An 18,174-nucleotide genomic window follows, 5' to 3' on the forward strand; every position below is an offset into this window, starting at 1 on the left:
CCGTTTCATCGATTCTACTATCGGATGTCTTTTTCATAGATCAGAAGGTTTAAGGAAATTTAAAGTTTTTTAACTTGGTTAGTTAACTGCTACCAGAAACATCTAATGACCATTCACCGCATTTATCCGACACATATATTATATTATATTCCCCAAAATACCCATCATCAGCAGATCTAAAAGCTCACAACGCACCACCATGCAGTGCATTGTGATCTTGTAGATCTGCTATTTTTGCCTTTGTATATTAAAGTAAAGTATAACATATGTATTTCTTTGGTTAAAACATGTATTTAATTTTGTTATAAAGTTAAAACTCTAAATTCTGATAGTAATCATTGCAACAGAGTGTTTGTTCAGTTCGAGGGGCCTCCCCACCTCTCCAGCTCTTTAGTAAATGTGTTTCAGTTCCAATTTTCTCGGGTCACTTCATCATCACTTCCAATTTCGTTTATCCTACAATCTGTAGTTATCTCTCCTGACTGGATGAAATTGGTGAACCAAAAAGAAGAAGAGTACCGCTTAATAGTTTGACTGCTGGATAAAAACATCGCAATCCCCATTTGACTGCCTCGTTTTTCACTAAACCTTTGAAGAAACACCGGGCCGACATCATCGTTCCATTTCATGAAAATCCGCCCATGTGTGATCCTTTGTAGTCGTGTTGAAAAATAATCCAAACATCCGATCAATAACAGAGAGCGTAGGACAGGGCCAATCATAGCGCGCCGCCATTGTCATTGGAATGCATTGGGCCTCAATTTCCCAGAAGCCTCAGCAAGCCAGTGCGACTGAAAATGTTCCGGGTGTCACCTATCCCACTCTGTCTGATGGAAACCCTGTAACTAAGTCTTAAAATGTATAAAAAATGAGAAGTAAACAATGAAAACATAACTCGTGGAACTCGTTACTGGGAGGGAAGCTGTTCTACATCAATTAACTCGGGAAACTCGTTAATGGGAGGGAAATAACTCCCAAATGTTGTGGACTGCAGACCTGTAAAGAAAATAAATCCAAGGCACGTCTTTGATGACAAAATAAATTAAGGATTTATTCTGAATTTCTGACCAACGCATATCGACCTAATAAGAGCTTCATCAGGGTCTCAAATTGGTATCCCGACTTGGAAATGCATTTTCTGTGTATTAAAGAACTGGAGTGACACAGAGACCCCCGTTACTGAACAAACACTGTACTGTATATCAGAATACATAGCTATTTAACAGAAAAAACATACATCACGTAGTGCACCTTTAACTGCTTAACTGTACTGCAGAGCAATAGGCGTCCAACGCCAGCGTATCAGCATGTTGATCTCTCTAGATGGAGCTGAAATATTGCCTTTCTTTTCCCATGGACAATACTGTGAGATCAAATGTCTTCTCCATATAATATCAGAGTACTGCTGGGAAATAAAGATGTGGGGAGGTAAAACGCTAATATTACCTGCCAGTCGGTGCAATAATAGATTAAATAGATAAATCATTTGAGGACATTACATCTACCGATTGATATGTGATCTTGCTTTAATATAACATAATAATATAGCATCCTATTTTCTGTGTAATTGGTCAAGTCTGTCCGTGGCTTTTGTAAATACCGGTGTTGCACCAATGGAATGAATTAACAAGAGCTTGTGACTCATTGGATCAATTGGAACACAGGTTATACATTTTTTCTTTAGGCCTATTTAGTTTTTACATTTCCTGAACATTGACAGTGTCGTACCCTTTACAGAAGTGCTCCATCGCTTTAAAGCTCAAAACGCACCAATGATTCCATGGAACTACTTTACAAGCAATAATGTTCCATTGGTGGATGTGGTTGGCCTTAAAACAGTTTTGTTGCAAGGAGTTGCGACCAGTTGCATTGGTGCGGTTTGGGCTTAACTCTTTTGGCGAAGTACGAATATTCGTATGCCCCAGCTATTGGACATTATCAGCCAGGTACGTACATATTCGTACCCCCCATATACTCCATATATGAAGTGGTTGAGCCCCAAAGCAACTTTTAACATTGGTCCGGTTGCTATACAACGCCTCCGCCACCACCAGCTATGGGATCCTTACTTACAACTCCTCTCCATTTACCTCGGTTACAAGGATTTTCAAAGCTCCATAACTTGGAAACTACCACCCAAAGCTCGGATGTCATTTGTGACTTTGTCTTGCATCGACATGTAAACGTTTCTGGCGAGAGGTAAACAGTGTGCGCTAATGCTAATGATAGCCAATGGTTACAGTGAGAGTGTGCAGGGGGATACAGTGGGGATGAAAATGATCCTCTTAAAGTGAACGCAGGCGCTGGCACAGCTTAACTACACTAATGATACCCCCTGGCACCTAGCGGCACAGAAATAATTAACATGCAGTCTCTCTCTGTGTGTGTCGTACCTTTTAGAGTGGTTCCCAAAATTTTAAGCATGCGACCAAAAAGGGATATTATATGTTTGCCCGGGACGCAAACTAGTAAAAATAGCAGATCTACAAGCTCACAACGCAACCCAGTGTTTGGGAACCAGTGCTTTAGACTAGAGTGTGTAAAGTGTTCCATGGCTCTAACATGCAGTCTGTCTCCGTGTGTCCTTTAACTTGTCTTAGACAGCATTTTATGTAGACTTAGATGGCAGTTTATGTAGACTAGATTTTATGTAAACATAGCACTATATAGTACTCAGTACTGGTCTATATATGCAGTTTCATTTTATAGATACTCCACTCCACTTACGTTCTTAGCTTACGTATGATTCATGATAACTACTTGTACGTATGTATTGCCATGCTTTTTGTTCTTGCTTAATGTAAGTCGCTCTGAATTAAGAGTGTCTGCTAAATGCCTAAATTGTCGTACCCTTTAGAGAAGTGCTCCATGGCTCTAACGTGCAGTCTCTCTGTGTGTCGTACCCTTTAGAGAAGTGCTCCATGGCTCTAACATGCAGTCTCTCTGTGTGTCGTACCCTTTAGAGAAGTGCTCCATGGCTCTAACGTGCAGTCTCTCTGTGTGTCGTACCCTTTAGAGAAGTGCTCCATGGCTCTAACGTGCAGTCTCTCTGTGTGTCGTACCCTTTAGAGAAGTGCTCCATGGCTCTAACGTGCAGTCTCTCTGTGTGTCGTACCCTTTAGAGAAGTGCTCCATGGCTCTAACGTGCAGTCTCTCTCGGGGGGTGAGGAGGTGGTCCTGGGCGGAGGCCAGCTCCACTGTAGTCTTCACAGCGCTGGCCAGACGGTCGTTGAGACGCAACGAGCTGCTCGTCCCCGCAAGCTCCAGTCCGGTGCTGATCACATGTCCCATCACTGCAGGCAGGTACAGGAACACACAACACAACGCCTTGCATTTTACACTGCAGTAAACATTATGGTACTGTAATAGAACCTCAGTCAAAACAAATAACCCGAGGTTATTATAAAAGGACACCCTGAAGGCCTGCAGTGTCAAAAGTTGTGGTCGAGATCCAGTGACTTGGGAGGCCGATGACGCCCAACACCGCTCCAACTATCGCTCTGCAGTCAAGTATGGGTGTAGCAGAGTCTGAAAAGTGCCCAAGTCTATGAAGCCAAACTAATGCGACAGCTCCGCAAGACCAGAACTATACCGGTCATTCTGTGGGGGGTCGGCCTCATCAGCCATCTTCGCACCCACAAGACATTTTGAAGACACTTGGTCATCTTCGCAAGCGAGGGACGAACATAATTCATCTGTCTGTCCCTCTCTATCCATAATGATAAAATTATACTTCATTTTACAAATAATAAAGAGAAACAATTGTGCACAACAATAATCAGAAAAGATTAATACATGGCAATAGGAAAACATATCCATCTATCTTTCTTTTTACATCGGTTATTAGCATTTAGGAGGTGGATGGAAGACAGGTGAGTGTGCATTCTATAACAGGAAACAGCAGGTGCAGGTGCTGTACCCGAGTACCTCTGCACCCCGCAGCACATAAAGTAGGTTATGTTAGCTAAATGATGGCACCATTAGCATGAGGTGAGAATGCGCGCCTATGGTATGTATGTCACTGCACAGCAGTACAGCTTAATCACATCCAGTGGCTCCTTTAGCATATAGGTCTGGTCTAGATAGATACCCTGTTACAAGTCAAAGTCCTGCATTCCTTACTGAAGTCAAAGTGCAAAAGTATTTGCATTATAATATATGTAACAAACTAAAAAGAAAAAGAATAAAAAGAAAAGAAAAAGCAAATTATATATATAGGCCAGCTCCACTGTAGTCTCCAATGGTAATTCACTCTTTTTTAAAGAGTGAATTACCATTTCAGAATCATTATATAGGCCATCATGTTAGTGATCATTAACCAAGCTATTCTAAAATAGCCGATGTACAAGCTCTGCTATTTTCAATAAAATAACAAATAAAGCTGTGAAATAATTGTAGTGGGAGTAAAAAGTACAAGATTTGTCTCTGAGATGAGATGTAGTGGAGCAGATGTACAGTATAAAGCATCGGAAGACGGACATACTGAAGTCAAATGAAAGTGCCACGAAATTGTATCCCGAGTACAGTAGACTTGAGCGAACATATACTTAGTTACTTGACACCACACTGCATGCAGTTTATAGCGTTCTCACTTCTCTCCTGTCTTTTTGGCATGGACGGAGTCGACACGAGACAGAAATAACTGCAGAGTGTGAGGACTGCAGCTCAGACAGGAGAATAATGTGAAGGTGAGGAGACCGGCAGTCATAATGATCCCCACTGCATGAAATGGGAATTCATTCTCTGGTCCTAGTAGAACTGCTGCTGACAAGAATGGTCTTTGTTAGCACAAGCACTTAACCAGCAGTCTTATGCACTATATCACTGCTTATTACCCCGTCAGTTTGTCATTATAGGTTAGTATAGTGCTGGGCAATATATTATATCCATATCAGGATTTTAGACTATAGAAATCACCTGGGACTTTGGTTTTTGCAATATCAGGATATGACATAAGTTTAGTCTTTTCCTGGTTTTAATCACTTAACCCTGCAAGACCCGGATATATTTCTACTTGCAAAAAAGAGATTTCAGCCTTTCAGATAGTGTTGTAGGAGTACTTTGAGAGGAAAATATGTTTAAAAATAAATTAAGCAAAAAGATTATTATTTTTTTATATATTTGAACAAAATCTGCACACCAGTGAGCAGAATGCTGCTCCCATCATGGGTATAATTTATTGGTAATGTCAGACCTTGATATATTTGAACAAAGAGAGAAAAAAAAGGATATCATCATCACAATAATTATTGTACGTCAATATCGATCTTTTGGTAAAAAACATATGTTGTCCCCATCAGTCAGGAGTCACCTATTTATAGTTCTGTACAGAATACTGTATGTAAAAAACGTTCACTCTGAAAGAATATATACCTATTCAAAGATTTGTATTTTTACGATTTTTCAAAACTAGCAGACCTACAAGTTCATAGCGCGCCACTCGGTGGCACGCTATGAGCTTGTAGATCTGCAATTTTTCAATAGCTAAAGTATAACAGAATGCTTGAAACACCAAAAATGGGTTAAATCCACTGCCTCTCTAGGCCACGCCTACATTCCCACAGTGCAATTCAGGCGGCTACTTAAGCAGCCTCAGCTCACTTCTCTTTCTCTCTGCTGCGTGAAAATGTCCCCCACCTCCCCGGCCTCCTCCCTGTAGTTCTTAGTCCAGGGGTTATGGGATATTATCGTATTGTTTGTGATTGTGTTGAATCATGTGTTGATGTGTCATTACTGTGTATTGTTCATGGATTATTGTATCTTTGGCTCTGCTCTGGGGGGGGTTGTTGATATCAGAGCTGTGTCTTGGTGCACAGATAATCGGCGATATCAATGTGATATCAGACCTGTGTCTCGGAACGCAGATCATCCGATATCACATGAGCAGAGCCACACCGCCATACTAACATGCAATAGTTTTGCAATACATGGTCTATGGTCAATCTGAGCCGAAGTGTCTCAATGAATTAGGGTTAGTCTAATAATGACATTCCCTCTTACCAAAGTGTGGACCCGCTGCCTTGACTGTAGAGTACTTGATTTGATAGGAGTCTAATTGCATTCCCTCTTACCAAAGTGTGGAGCCTTGACTGTAGAGTATACTTGATTTGATAGGAGTCTAATTGCATTCCCTCTTACCAAAGTGTGGAGCCTTGACTGTAGAGTATATACTTGATTTGATAGGAGTCTAATTGCATTCCATCTTACCAAAGTGTGGATCGGCTGCCTTGACTGTAGAGTATATACTTGATTTGACAGGAGTCTAATTGCATTCCCTCTTACCAAAGTGTGGATCGGCTGCCTTGACTGCAGACATGCATCCTTCAACCCCTCCCATGGTCTCGTCATTACGCCAGGTGACATACTGCATGGGGAACACAACTCAATCAAAGCCTATTCATTGCCACCTTTATGTAATAGTGTTATAATAACAATACATTTTACTTATAAGGCGCCTTTCAGGGCACTCAAGGTCGCCGTACAACATAACAATAAAACGCAGTCAAAAGCAAAAAGCAGACAATAATGTATAGCTTGCAACTTAGTTATTGTATTGACTATTGTATTGTTTGTATGAGAGAGTTAGAAAGAGCCTGTATACTACTAGTATTAGTGTATTCTGTGACCCCAATCTACACTGTCAAACAATCATCAGTGTTTATTTAAGAAAGGGGAGGAACGAAAGAGAGTTCCTGTTTTGTTATGGGGTTTTTTTTTTTTCAGATTGGAGAATGAGCATGAATATCTCGGACAACATGACCTGGGAAATAAACACCACTGCGCTCCAGAAAAAAGGTCAACAGCGACTGTACTTTCTGAGAGTGCTCAGGAAAATGGACATAATGGAGAGTGTGCTCCTGTCCTTCTATACCGCTGTTCCATCGAGTCAGTATTGATCTAGGCCCTAGATCAATACTGACTAGGGCATCTCCCTGTGGAGCTGCACGGCGGCAGAAAGAAAGTCCCTTCAGGGGGTCATAAACACGGCCCAGAGGATCATGGCATGTCCCGGTGTCCCCTTCCATCTCTGGAGGACCTCTACAAAAGACATTGTAGCAGGAGAGCCAACAGTCTCCTCAAGGACCCATCCCACCCAGGTCATCACCTGCTGCAACTCATGCCCGGCCTCAGGGAGGCGCTATAAAGTCATCAAGGCAAGGACGAACAGACTGAAAAATAGTTTCTACCCCAGAGCAGTCATAGCACTAAACACTTGACACTAGACACTAGACACTTGGGGCTGTATTTTGCGTGTCTTAAGTACCAGGTCTTATTCCCTAACTAGAGTAAACTAAAGATCTGGAGGCGTGATCAATGCCATTTGGCTATTCTGAGTGGCCAAAGAGCATTGATCACGCCTCCAGGTCTTTCGTTTACTCAAGTTAGGAAATAAGACCTGGTACTTAAGACACGCAAAATACAGCCCTTGAACTCTGACACTTGATGGACTAAAAGGACTTACTGTGCAATATGCCTTAAATGTTTGTATTTTATATAGAGCATTATGTATTTTGTTTTAAATGCACTGAGCTGGATTCTGATTATGTGAGACGGAGACGGAGACAGACAGACAGACAGACAGACAGACAGACAGACAGACAGACAGACAGACAGACAGACAGACGTGTTAAAGGGTAAGAAGACCAGGTTTGGGTTGTGTAGTTACCTTGCCATGATGTAACTCCAAATGTGGACAACAGATAATAAAAAAGAAAACACTCCAGTGATTAGAAATTGATCATTCAAAATATGCTCCTCATTGACTTACATTGTGCACTGAAACAGCTCTCAAAGTCACTCTTTTAGTGCGTAAAAAAACAAAGTTGATTCAGACAATATAGAGTTGATTTTGCCATTTTTATTAGGACGAAACCCCGGACTGGATCCGGATCCAGATCTTCAAATAAAAGTAAAAATAGGAAGTTAACATTTTTTGAGTTTTGGTGATGCTCTATATTGTCTGAATCAACTTTGTTTGTGTTTGTTCACATACTAAAAGAGTGACTTTGAGAGCTGTTTTTTTTCCTAAACACTGGAGCAATTATTTTTGATTTCTTGTCCAAATTTGGAGTTACATCATGGCGAGGTAACTACACAACACAAACCTCTACAAAAGTGGTCTTACCCTTTAAGTTCATCAAGCTGCCTGCAGGTGTATGAGGAGGACCTTTAGTACTCTACCTGGGTGAGAATGGCATCATAGATCTTGCAAGCCTCATTACTGCTGGTGGACAAGGGAAGACCTTCTGACCTCCAAGCCTGTGAGCAGACAACACATTGACTTCACTGTACGCCCACCAACAGCAGACAAAACATTGACTTCACTGTACACCCACCAACAGCAGACAAAACATTGACTTCACTGTACACCCACCAACAGCAGACAACACATTGACTTCACTGTACACCCACCAACAGCAGACAACACATTGACTTCCTATCTACAAGCTCACAACATGTGAGTTTGTAGGTCAGGCGAGGCGGGGCAGAGGTAGCCAGAGCCCAGAAACTCATGAAAAGCAATAGATTCATGTTTTTTATGTTCCCACATGCCCATGGTATCATTCATGCCCTGGTAGCACTACCAACTTGGTAGCTTTCTACCTGTTCCCACCACTTTTATATGAAAAATAACCAGAATTATCGTGCTTTATTCATTTTCATATCCTTATTTTATATATATATATATATATATATATATATATATATATATATATATATAAATAAATCTCGTCAAATGGTGGTCCGTGGCACAAATGCCGAATAAATAATGGACCGTCACCTCGATATGAAAAGGGTTGAAAACCACTATTGAAAACTATATTGTGTCCAAGATAAAGTCACCTCAGGAGCCTGTCAGTCAAATACATTGTTCATTCAAATTAATTGAGAAACCCGTGTGAACATTCCCACCTCAGAAGATCACACTTCTTGAGAAAGCATGGTGTTTCTTTCTTTCCGTCGACGTCTGCTCTCGGCAGGTTATCGCGAACAACTTCCGATTGAGACGTGCATGTGCTCTTACACCTTCACTGAGTGAGACAAAGGGAACTAGCAGGGTTGAGGAGATGACTAATGAAAGTAAATTGGGCATCACACTGTGATGATGTGGACAGTGGAGCAGACTCCATGTTTCATCTGCAGGGGGGAGGAAGAAAGGCTACATTTGCAGGCAATCAAAAAGTGTCATCGTATGTTCTACCTCAATTTATCCGAACCCTTACTGTGACTGTAACAGACTGTACTTAAGTACAGTACAGTACAGTACACTCTGTCTCGATCCTAAATACCGGTAGTTAGAAAATCACAGAAATGGGTGCAAGAGTAGGGCCAAAACTGGTCCCGGACCCCCTGTGGAAGACCCTTGGTATTAGCTACTACTCATTTTTGTTATCAGAGCCCAGCTGCAAAAAACTTTTATGCTTAAATTATGAGCTAATTTGACATTGTTCTGCAACATAGTCTACTTGCCAGAATGTGAGACGTTTTGACTACCCTTTTTTATGTTAGAAATGTTGAGTATGGGTCCCCAGCTTTTAGAAACTGCCGGATGCTAACTTGCATATGTTGGGAAATGTTCATAATTTGCATAATAAGCATTAGTTTTGCACAAGAAAACACTCCTTGGGCTAAATCTGGCCATAGCCAGTTTTTAGCCGAATGAGTGTTTTTCGTGCAAAACTAATGCTTATTATGCTAATTATGAAAATTGCCCAACATATGCAAGTTGGCATCCGGTAGTTTCTAAATGCTCGGGACCCATACTCAATATTTCTAACATAAAAAACTCTAGGGTACTCATAATCCGGGTCCGGGTTCACAATTAGGGTTCTGAGTACTGAGATGAGTCCGGGGGTCCCGGGTGAAGAAAGACCCCAGCCAAAAGTCAGAAAAGATTATTCTGGCTACTTTAAAAGTGTAAGAAATCAACTTAGAATATTTTAAAACCTACAAAACACTAATATTATGAAAATCGGACATTCATTGTCTGGCATACTATAAAGGGATGGGGGTCGGGGAAATTTTAACCCCATCATTTTCTGACAGTTTGGTCCCTATAAAAGCCAAAACAGCAAAAAAACAAATTCAGCAAAGAAATCCTACGGAAGTTCATCACTTGCATGGTCTCCTAGACCTAGATCATCAGGGGTATTCTGGTAGTCCTTCAATCGACACATTTGGGTGCACTTCAGTCCATTTACAATGCAAGCACAGTCTGGAGCACTTGCGGTAGTCTCAACTGAGCACATTTAGCACAGATTCTGGATCAGGTAATCCTGACCTCCTTACGATCATTGTGCAGGAGGATGCTAAACGCACACCAGTCTTGGTAGTGGTGCCAGCTCACGGCAGAAACATCTAAAGAGTTAAGTCTTAAAAAGATAAAATAGTGGCCGCACACACTGATAGCCAAAGTGCAGATTATTTATTTGGATGCAGAGTAGAATAGAAAGTAGAAACCAACGTTTCGGAACTGCCTTCTTCAGGGTATTATCATTGCCAACAATCCACTCTGTCTCTCTCTGTCTCTCTCTCTCTGTGTCTGTCTCTGACTCTCTCGCTCTGTCTCTGACTCACAAAGTGCTGAACAACAAGAGCATAGAACATATCATACATCCAAAGGCAACAACCAAATCACAGAATAATGGCACATCGGTGAAAAACATATAAACAGGTGAAAAAATACATCAGAAAATACAAATAAATCACAACGATAAAGAATTCAAAGCATCTTTGTAGAAACGGGTCTTCAGGAGTGAGCTATATGAGCTATATGGGGTCTTGAAAGCCCCCATATAGCTGCCTGGTAGTTGGCCCCTAGTGTGTGCTTCCGTAAGCCGTTACGGTATGGTGGAAACTGTGCTTCTCCTTTTTTCCCCACAGAATATTCACTGATGTCTGTGCAATTTGTCTTCTCTGAATGGTATATGGTATGGCATGTGAATGCCTCAATGTCTTTGTGTTGCTCCAACAGCCACTCAGCCATAACAAAGTTCCCCAAACACTGCTGTAAATTTAGCATCTTCTTCTTTTGGATGTTCATGGGTTTCACCTTCCCAACAAAGGAACAGAGTCACAGCCTGTGAATGCCAATGAGGGAGGTGCATAAATCAATCTCATGTTGACTTTCAACTTCCCTGATACCCTCTATATAGAGGGTATGTGCGTGACATCATCGTACAATGGAAGTTATGCGGGAACGCCCACTGAGTGGCAAAAAACGACTTTCTGGCCTTGACAGCCCATTCATCCAAACAGAAAAGTCCTGTCTGATTGCATTGAACAATGTTAAACTCACCAACATTGCAGCTGTACGAAAATCTTGAATTATCCTCTATCTATCTGCAAAGTTTGTTTCATAATAAATCCACCATAGAAACGTTATGAGCTACTTTCTGTCAAGAAATACCCTGCATTCGATTTTTCTAAGTGTCAGTTTGGAAGTGCTTGTTTTCAATAACACAACATTTTGCTGCCTCCTGCATTATGTGACATTTAGAAACAGGGCGGTTGAGTTATTTCCAACGAGCACTTCCAAACTCCAACACTCCATGCTGCTCAATGTTTTGCCACTCAGTCTAGATGAGGGAGGCGTGTCAGTGCTCTGCTCAAAGCCACCATCAGCGGAATCAAACAAGTCATGAAGAAAAAAAGACTCCTTCTGGCTGGCCAACACATAGGTTCCTCCAGTGTATACAACAGCACAGCGGAAAAGAGGGTCTTCAGCATGGAGAACACGGCGCAGTAGAATAAGCATACTGTAGCAGAATATGAGCAGGTGTTTTCTGACCAGGCTGCTCTCCTTTACCAGCAGCTGTGCACCTGCATGGAGGCCGATCTACAAGCCCTCATTGTATCAGGCATGTTGAAGCACAATGCAGTCCAGGGCCTGACGGCCGGGATTTAAGCTTCACCTCCACTCTGCTGCCCAGAGAAGAGCAGGAGAGCCTTCTGGGTCAGCTCAACGTGTTCTTTAACACCCTGCAGAACGACAGGCTCCAGGCCGACCTGATCCAACAGCTCACCCAACAGATTTGTTGAGGAAGGATATGAGGAAGGATATGTGCTGCTGGAACACTGGTTTGCAGATCAAGTACAAGTTGCGACAGTTGGAGAAGTGGCTAGAAGAGAGGCAGCTTTCATACTGCGGAGCCAAGCAAACTCTAGGTCTGGTCTAGGCTGCTGCAGGCCACTGTGTGCTTTGTGCTCACCACTGCACAGATTGTGCACATGTCACTCTAGTCATGGAGTTTCTCCTTCATTCATCAGAAACATTCAGGTGATCTTGAAGGATGTTGAAGGAAGTTCCTGATGGATGAGAAGAAGTTTGTCGTTTCTTGTCTCCTGGACCTATACCTGGTCTCCTTTGGTCCTGGACTCCATCCACATCTCGACCATGATCTTCACCCTGGGCTTCCTCAGCCTGCCTCCTCCCTCGCACAAGCTGGACTGCATCGTTGCGGGCAACTGTCCCAACTCCCCCGTGGTCCCAGCGGGGGGGGACAGCAGACCGTGGTGGCCCTGTTGGAGCAGACCAGGGCTCAAGAAGGTGCTGCAGAACAACAAGCCATCTGAGGAGGCGACCCTCCTCAGATCAGACGGAGTATCGAGCTAAAGACGGTGCCAGTGTGTTATCCTGCAGTACACCGGCCCATCATCTGAGGAATCTCATGGAGTCAATGCAGAAGAGGACCATGACACATCCACTCCCCAGACGAAGACGAGGAAGACGAGGAAGAATTCATTGTTATATTTCAACATCAGGGAGTCTTATTGTCTCCAAGCGTAATATTGTGGAAAATATAGCCCATTTTGTGTCCAAAGAAAAAAAAACGAAAATACAAATATGACCTATTTTTGGAATAATTACTCCTGTATGCCTTCATTTTATATTCCCAGTACCATATTTCAGCATTACAATGTTTTATAATTCAGTCCCAATCAATTCCAGGCATATTTATTAAATTGTATTAAAAGGATATGGTGTAAAAATGTATTCAAATTTTTTAATTCTGGCTATTTCTCATATAAAAGTGGTAACAGGTAGAAAGCTACCAAGTTTGTAATGCTACCATGCAGGGTTTAAATGATACTATTGGCATAGCCTGGATCCAGCCCAAAGACCCCGCCCACTCTATTAGTGGACTGCTGCATCTCTTCAAGAAAGCTACAGTCTGATACTCAGGGAACATAATCATTAGAATCTGCCACCAGAATCTATTGCTATCAACCCCATTGGCCCATGGACTAAGTACTATGACCATTACAAGCTCTCTCTGGTTTACTATTATTTACAGTAGCTCATTCCCTCAGTCCCTACGCTGAGGGACTGAGGGGAACATATTGGGGCTATATTTACAGATGCATTCTCTTCATTTAATCACAGCTTCCATGCAGTTCTGGCCTATCCTATATGACAACTGCCAAGCACACAACGTACGTTGTATATTATGCAGTTTGTCGTTATACTTTCAAGGAAGCCATGCGTATGCTACTATTTTTTAATCACGTGCATATTCACGTCACGTGTACTCTCGTGTTGTTTACAGTCAGTATGATAGCCTTCTTACAAAAACAAACAAACACTGGGAATTATTTCGGGTAGGCTACCCCCTGGCTATGCGTCGCGTACCCTAGGGGTCCGCGGACCCCACTTTGGGAACCGTTGCAGTAGCCTAGCATGTTATTTAATAGATAACCATCCTCCTGCATGTTATCGTTTCCTATAGACTTAGTTATATTATGCTACTATAGTGCTAGTGTCAGTAGCCCGCCTTTAAGCGCATTAATTCAGTTGAATACAAAGTTGCAAACTATTTTAAATGATCTATTATGCACTTACCTTGCAGTCTCTAAAACTGTTGGCAATCATGTTGAACAGCTGCAGACTTTATGAGCTTCTGTTCTGATTGTTAACTTTCCAAAGTCCAACCCATACTGTCAGATTGAAGAGTGAAGTGGAGTGGGGAAAACCCGGACAGGGGATCATTTCTATATAGGAACTGGATTGTATATTAAATAAGGTTATATCAGTTCAGTGGTTCTCAAACTTTTTCGAACTAGGAGCCCCACCTTAACAAGGAATGTTTGACCAGTTTTTAAACTAAAATTCGCACCTGTGTGAACTGAGTGGTGCAACTCCCCTCCCCTCCTCTCTCATTAGCAGGCAACAGTGCAGCACTGTCTGTCTCTCTCTCTCTCTGTTTATGGCACAACAGCGCCCCTACTGGTACTCATACTGATGCTCATTAACATCACATAGGTGAACCAACACATAGGTAAAGTTGGTGAACAGTAACACATAGGTGAACATGGACATTGCTGTTCCTTGGTTGCACCAATCAAAAAGTCTTAAAAGTCCTTAAATTGTCACTACACTAGTACATTGTCACCTGGGGACCCCCGACAGCCGGGGTCCAGCCGACCACAGGTTGAGATGAGAACCACTGACTGCATAGGTCGCCATAACTAATCTGAGAACCCATCGTCAAAAAAAGGAAAAACAGCACCCTCTTGTCTTAGGCAGGAACGAAAGGTTCGGTCTGAGTGTGTCATTCCCAGTCAACAGTCTTTCTCGAGAGACTACAAAACTCTGACAGGGTATACTGGACCCTTATGGGTACATTTGGTTTCCATGGACTCCTATAACTATCAATGACTTTGCTGGGGCCCTTCAAGGACCTTAGGTTTCTACAGAAACCTAGGTGTTTGTAAAGACTGGTAATGTCAACTGATGAGGTACTTAAGAAACTGAGTACCTCCAAAAGGCTTTTGACACCGTGAACCAAACAAGCTAAAAGCAATTGGTTTTGATAGCACATCAGTGAGCTGGATGGAATCCTACCTGAGAACAGATGGTGGAGGTGAATGGAACACTGTCGTTGACATCAGCTTGTAACTGCAACTTGTTCCTGTTCGCATATAGCTGGTCCACAGGATTCACTACACCACCAAGACACCCACAACACCAGAGGGAGTTCAACAAACCATGTGCAACCCAGATTCGGCACAAACAAGGCACTACATTAATTTCGCTCCTATGCCACCAAAATGTGGAACGCCCTACCAACAGTCATTAAGACATGCGGATCCCTTGACTTGCAATTCGAAACTGCCCCCTGTAAAATCTGAATCCCCATCCACCCTTTTTCCCTCAGTGTTTTTTTCTCCCCTTTTTACCTCCTCTGATGATGAGGTATTAATGATAACTTGGAACTAATCAAAATAACAAAAAAATAGAAAATTACGATTCATTTAAAATGACAAATACATTGAACCAGCAAATGTGTTTCAAAAACAAATAAAATCTGAACTGAAATTAAATTCAAAACTAAAAGGCAAAACTAAAAAGAAAATGAAATATGTAAAAGAATAATCGTCCTGCATAGCCTATATCACCTTGGACAATTTGCATAAGAAACAAATTGCCGTGGTCAAGTCGAGATCCATTTTCAGGAAATGGGAGACAGACAGTGAAAAGAACAACTTTTTGTTTATTGCCATTGCAGCATACATCCAACACCCTATGCAGTTTAGCTACATGAAGCATGTACATTACAGGTAATGTGTTTTTTAAAAATTAGGATTCATTTTTCTTTACATATAATACAGTTTTTCACATGTTAATAAATATCAATACAATCTGTCAAACGCACCACACCACCTAAAACCACAAGTCTTGAAGTTGTGTAACATTTTGTTCACAGCGCATATCAAGTCATAAATATAATCTTTCTTGCCATAATGCTTCTATGCAGAAAAGCAGCGACCATACAGAGCTTTTGCCGTTTGTCAGGAAGGCTGTCGGATTCAAACATAGAGAAGCACAACTATTGAGTTTTTATAGATCAAACGCAAGCTGTTCATAGAGCACCTTGCATGTCTTCAATCTCTACACCGTAATCCTGTTTTGAAAAAACTGTTGTATAAAAGTATCCGATTAAAAAAGGACAAATAAAAATCTCAGCGTTCAGCGGGTTGTGAATTCCTCAAGAGTGATTCAGAGTTCAGAGAGATAAAGTATTGAGAGAGTGAAATGAAAAGGCATCTTTTTCAGAACCCAACACTGCCAGAGAACCTGTAAAGCTTCATTTGTACTTGCTCGCCGAAACTAGCCCATCTTCGTCATAAAAAAAAGATATGTTTTAAACTGTAATTTATTGTAACTAGTTTAAAATCTAGGAGTAAGAAATTGCAGCATCCTAGAACGCTAGGAAAACTGTCAAATGTTTCTCCTTCTTGATTATCCCTTTTGTTGTTATTTTTCTTGTTGTGTACATGATTACAATTTCAATTTACAATTTCTGCTACAGTACATTGTTGCGAGGAACCACAACATAATAATTTGTGCTCTTATGTACCAGTAGGCTACACAAGACATGAAGGTCAATTTATGCTTTGCGCACAGGTGTCCAATGGCACGTCACACAACTTCAAAACGTTGAAAACGACCGCAAAACGTCAAAAGATAAATGTGTTGCAGAGGATCTTTGCGATGCGTGACTGACATTTTCAAAGGGTGTTACCATACCTTACGGACACCATCATGAAATGTTTCATACTCGGATTGGTTCGGAAGACTAATTAACCTCGGCAGTGTCAGCACGCATATGCACCATGAGACTACTGTACATTCGCTTCCTTGTTTACATTTTGTGGTGCCGCCATCGGTGAGTCTAAGACAAACTCAGAAAATCTTGATACAGTGCGACGTGGCCTTGGACACTCGCCACGCAAAGCATACATTGACCATACCAATACAGTACAACTTGAACGTTGATATAGACTGGCTATTTTCGGCGAGCGACAATGTTGTACGATATAAAATAAGCATCAAGTCCTTGTGGTTTATTCCTTTGATATTGCAGCATACCGGTATGTATATCCACCTGCTCCTAATGTCCGTGGCACTAAATGAGAGATGTGTTACACAACGGACAAGAGAAACCAGTTTCATTATTGATGACAGACATCACAATGTTAACACAATCACATAGAAACGGTTATCCAAACCTGAAGACACCTCCCACACAGCGTAACCACTTGAACCCTATGCGTGGTTGACTGGAATCCCACAGGGCTCTATACTAGCCCCCCCTTGTGTTTTGACTCTATACATTTGCTGAAAATAGGAAATCTACAAGCCGCATTACGACACGTTATGAGTTGTAGATTTGCTATTGTCTGCGATTGTTCACCCCCCAGAATAGGGATAGGGTACAAGTGGCTAATTATCTCAACAGTTTATCTTGCCATCATGTACTAGAAATATTGAAGACGTTACACATCTAATATCTCACATGGACTGATTGTAAACGTAGCAGTCAGCATGTTAAACAGTGACTGGTGTCTCAGGAGGAACCCATCTCCCATACGTGTAAATTGAGATGCCCAAGTCTCCATACGCAATATGTTCATTAGGGGTGCAACGGTTCAGTTAGACCACGGTTCGGTTCGAACCTCGGTATGGGGGCCACGGTTTCGGTTCGGTTTCGGTACAGTAAAAAAAATACCCCCTTGTGAAGTGATCCCCAGGAACGCGCCCTACTGTACCCTCTACTGTACTGTACTGTACTAGTGGCACTGTACTGGCACACACGAAATCATCATATATACAGTTAATAATGTGCGTGTGTGTTAGGTTGTGCACAGGTGGTGAAAAACAACCACGCTGTTTTCATGCTCATACCCAGCCAGCCAGCCAGGCAGTGGCTTGCACCACTCAAAAAAGTTTATTTATAGCATTTTCTTTTCTTCTCTTTTTTTAGCATATATTATTTTATTAGGCATTTCTGCCTTTTCATTATTTTAAAGGGGGAAAAAAAACCTTATATTGCTATTTTAATGTGCCTCATCATTATTTTTAAGGGGAAATAAATGCACCTATGCGCTCACACGGGGCATTAAGCACATGCAGGAAAGAGGAGAGGAGAGTGTCTCCTGGGAGGGGAGTCATTCACAGTGAATGCGTCGTGTCTCAGAAAAATAGCCTACAAAAGTTTACAATAAGTCTACATGAGGATTTAAGGATATTATGCTTATATTATTAGAAGAAGGGCTTCTATCTACAGTCATGGATTGGACATGGGAGTATTTTGTTGGTACTTTTCTGACGGAATGAATGTCCTGCTGCGGGTTGTTTTTGCTCTCACTCTCCCTCTTAATTAGCACTCA

General features: G+C 41.8%; 2 protein-coding genes across 2 annotated transcripts in view; both read right to left on the minus strand.

Annotated features, from left to right (window-relative positions):
- The window catches only part of ttc38 (tetratricopeptide repeat domain 38), a 29,796-nt gene extending 15,861 nt beyond the window's left edge, over positions 1-13,935 (minus strand). Inside the window, exons 1-4 of the mRNA XM_080761404.1 lie at positions 13,844-13,935; positions 8,182-8,259; positions 6,283-6,364; positions 3,116-3,293 (exon numbers count right to left, since the gene is read on the minus strand). Coding sequence (XP_080617530.1) covers positions 3,116-3,293; positions 6,283-6,364; positions 8,182-8,259; positions 13,844-13,873 — 368 coding nt within the window. The 5' untranslated portion in view covers positions 13,874-13,935. The remainder of the gene's footprint in view (positions 1-3,115; positions 3,294-6,282; positions 6,365-8,181; positions 8,260-13,843) is intronic.
- A 1,539-nt stretch (positions 13,936-15,474) lies between these two features.
- Positions 15,475-18,174, minus strand: part of mical3a (microtubule associated monooxygenase, calponin and LIM domain containing 3a) — a 92,598-nt gene continuing 89,898 nt past the window's right edge. The window contains exon 49 of the mRNA XM_080761063.1: positions 15,475-17,397. The gene's annotated coding sequence lies outside the window, so the exon portion shown is untranslated. The remainder of the gene's footprint in view (positions 17,398-18,174) is intronic.

This window comes from Protomyctophum bolini (genome assembly GCF_963924005.1).
Source record: "Protomyctophum bolini genome assembly, chromosome: 4".
Taxonomy (NCBI): domain Eukaryota; kingdom Metazoa; phylum Chordata; class Actinopteri; order Myctophiformes; family Myctophidae; genus Protomyctophum; species Protomyctophum bolini.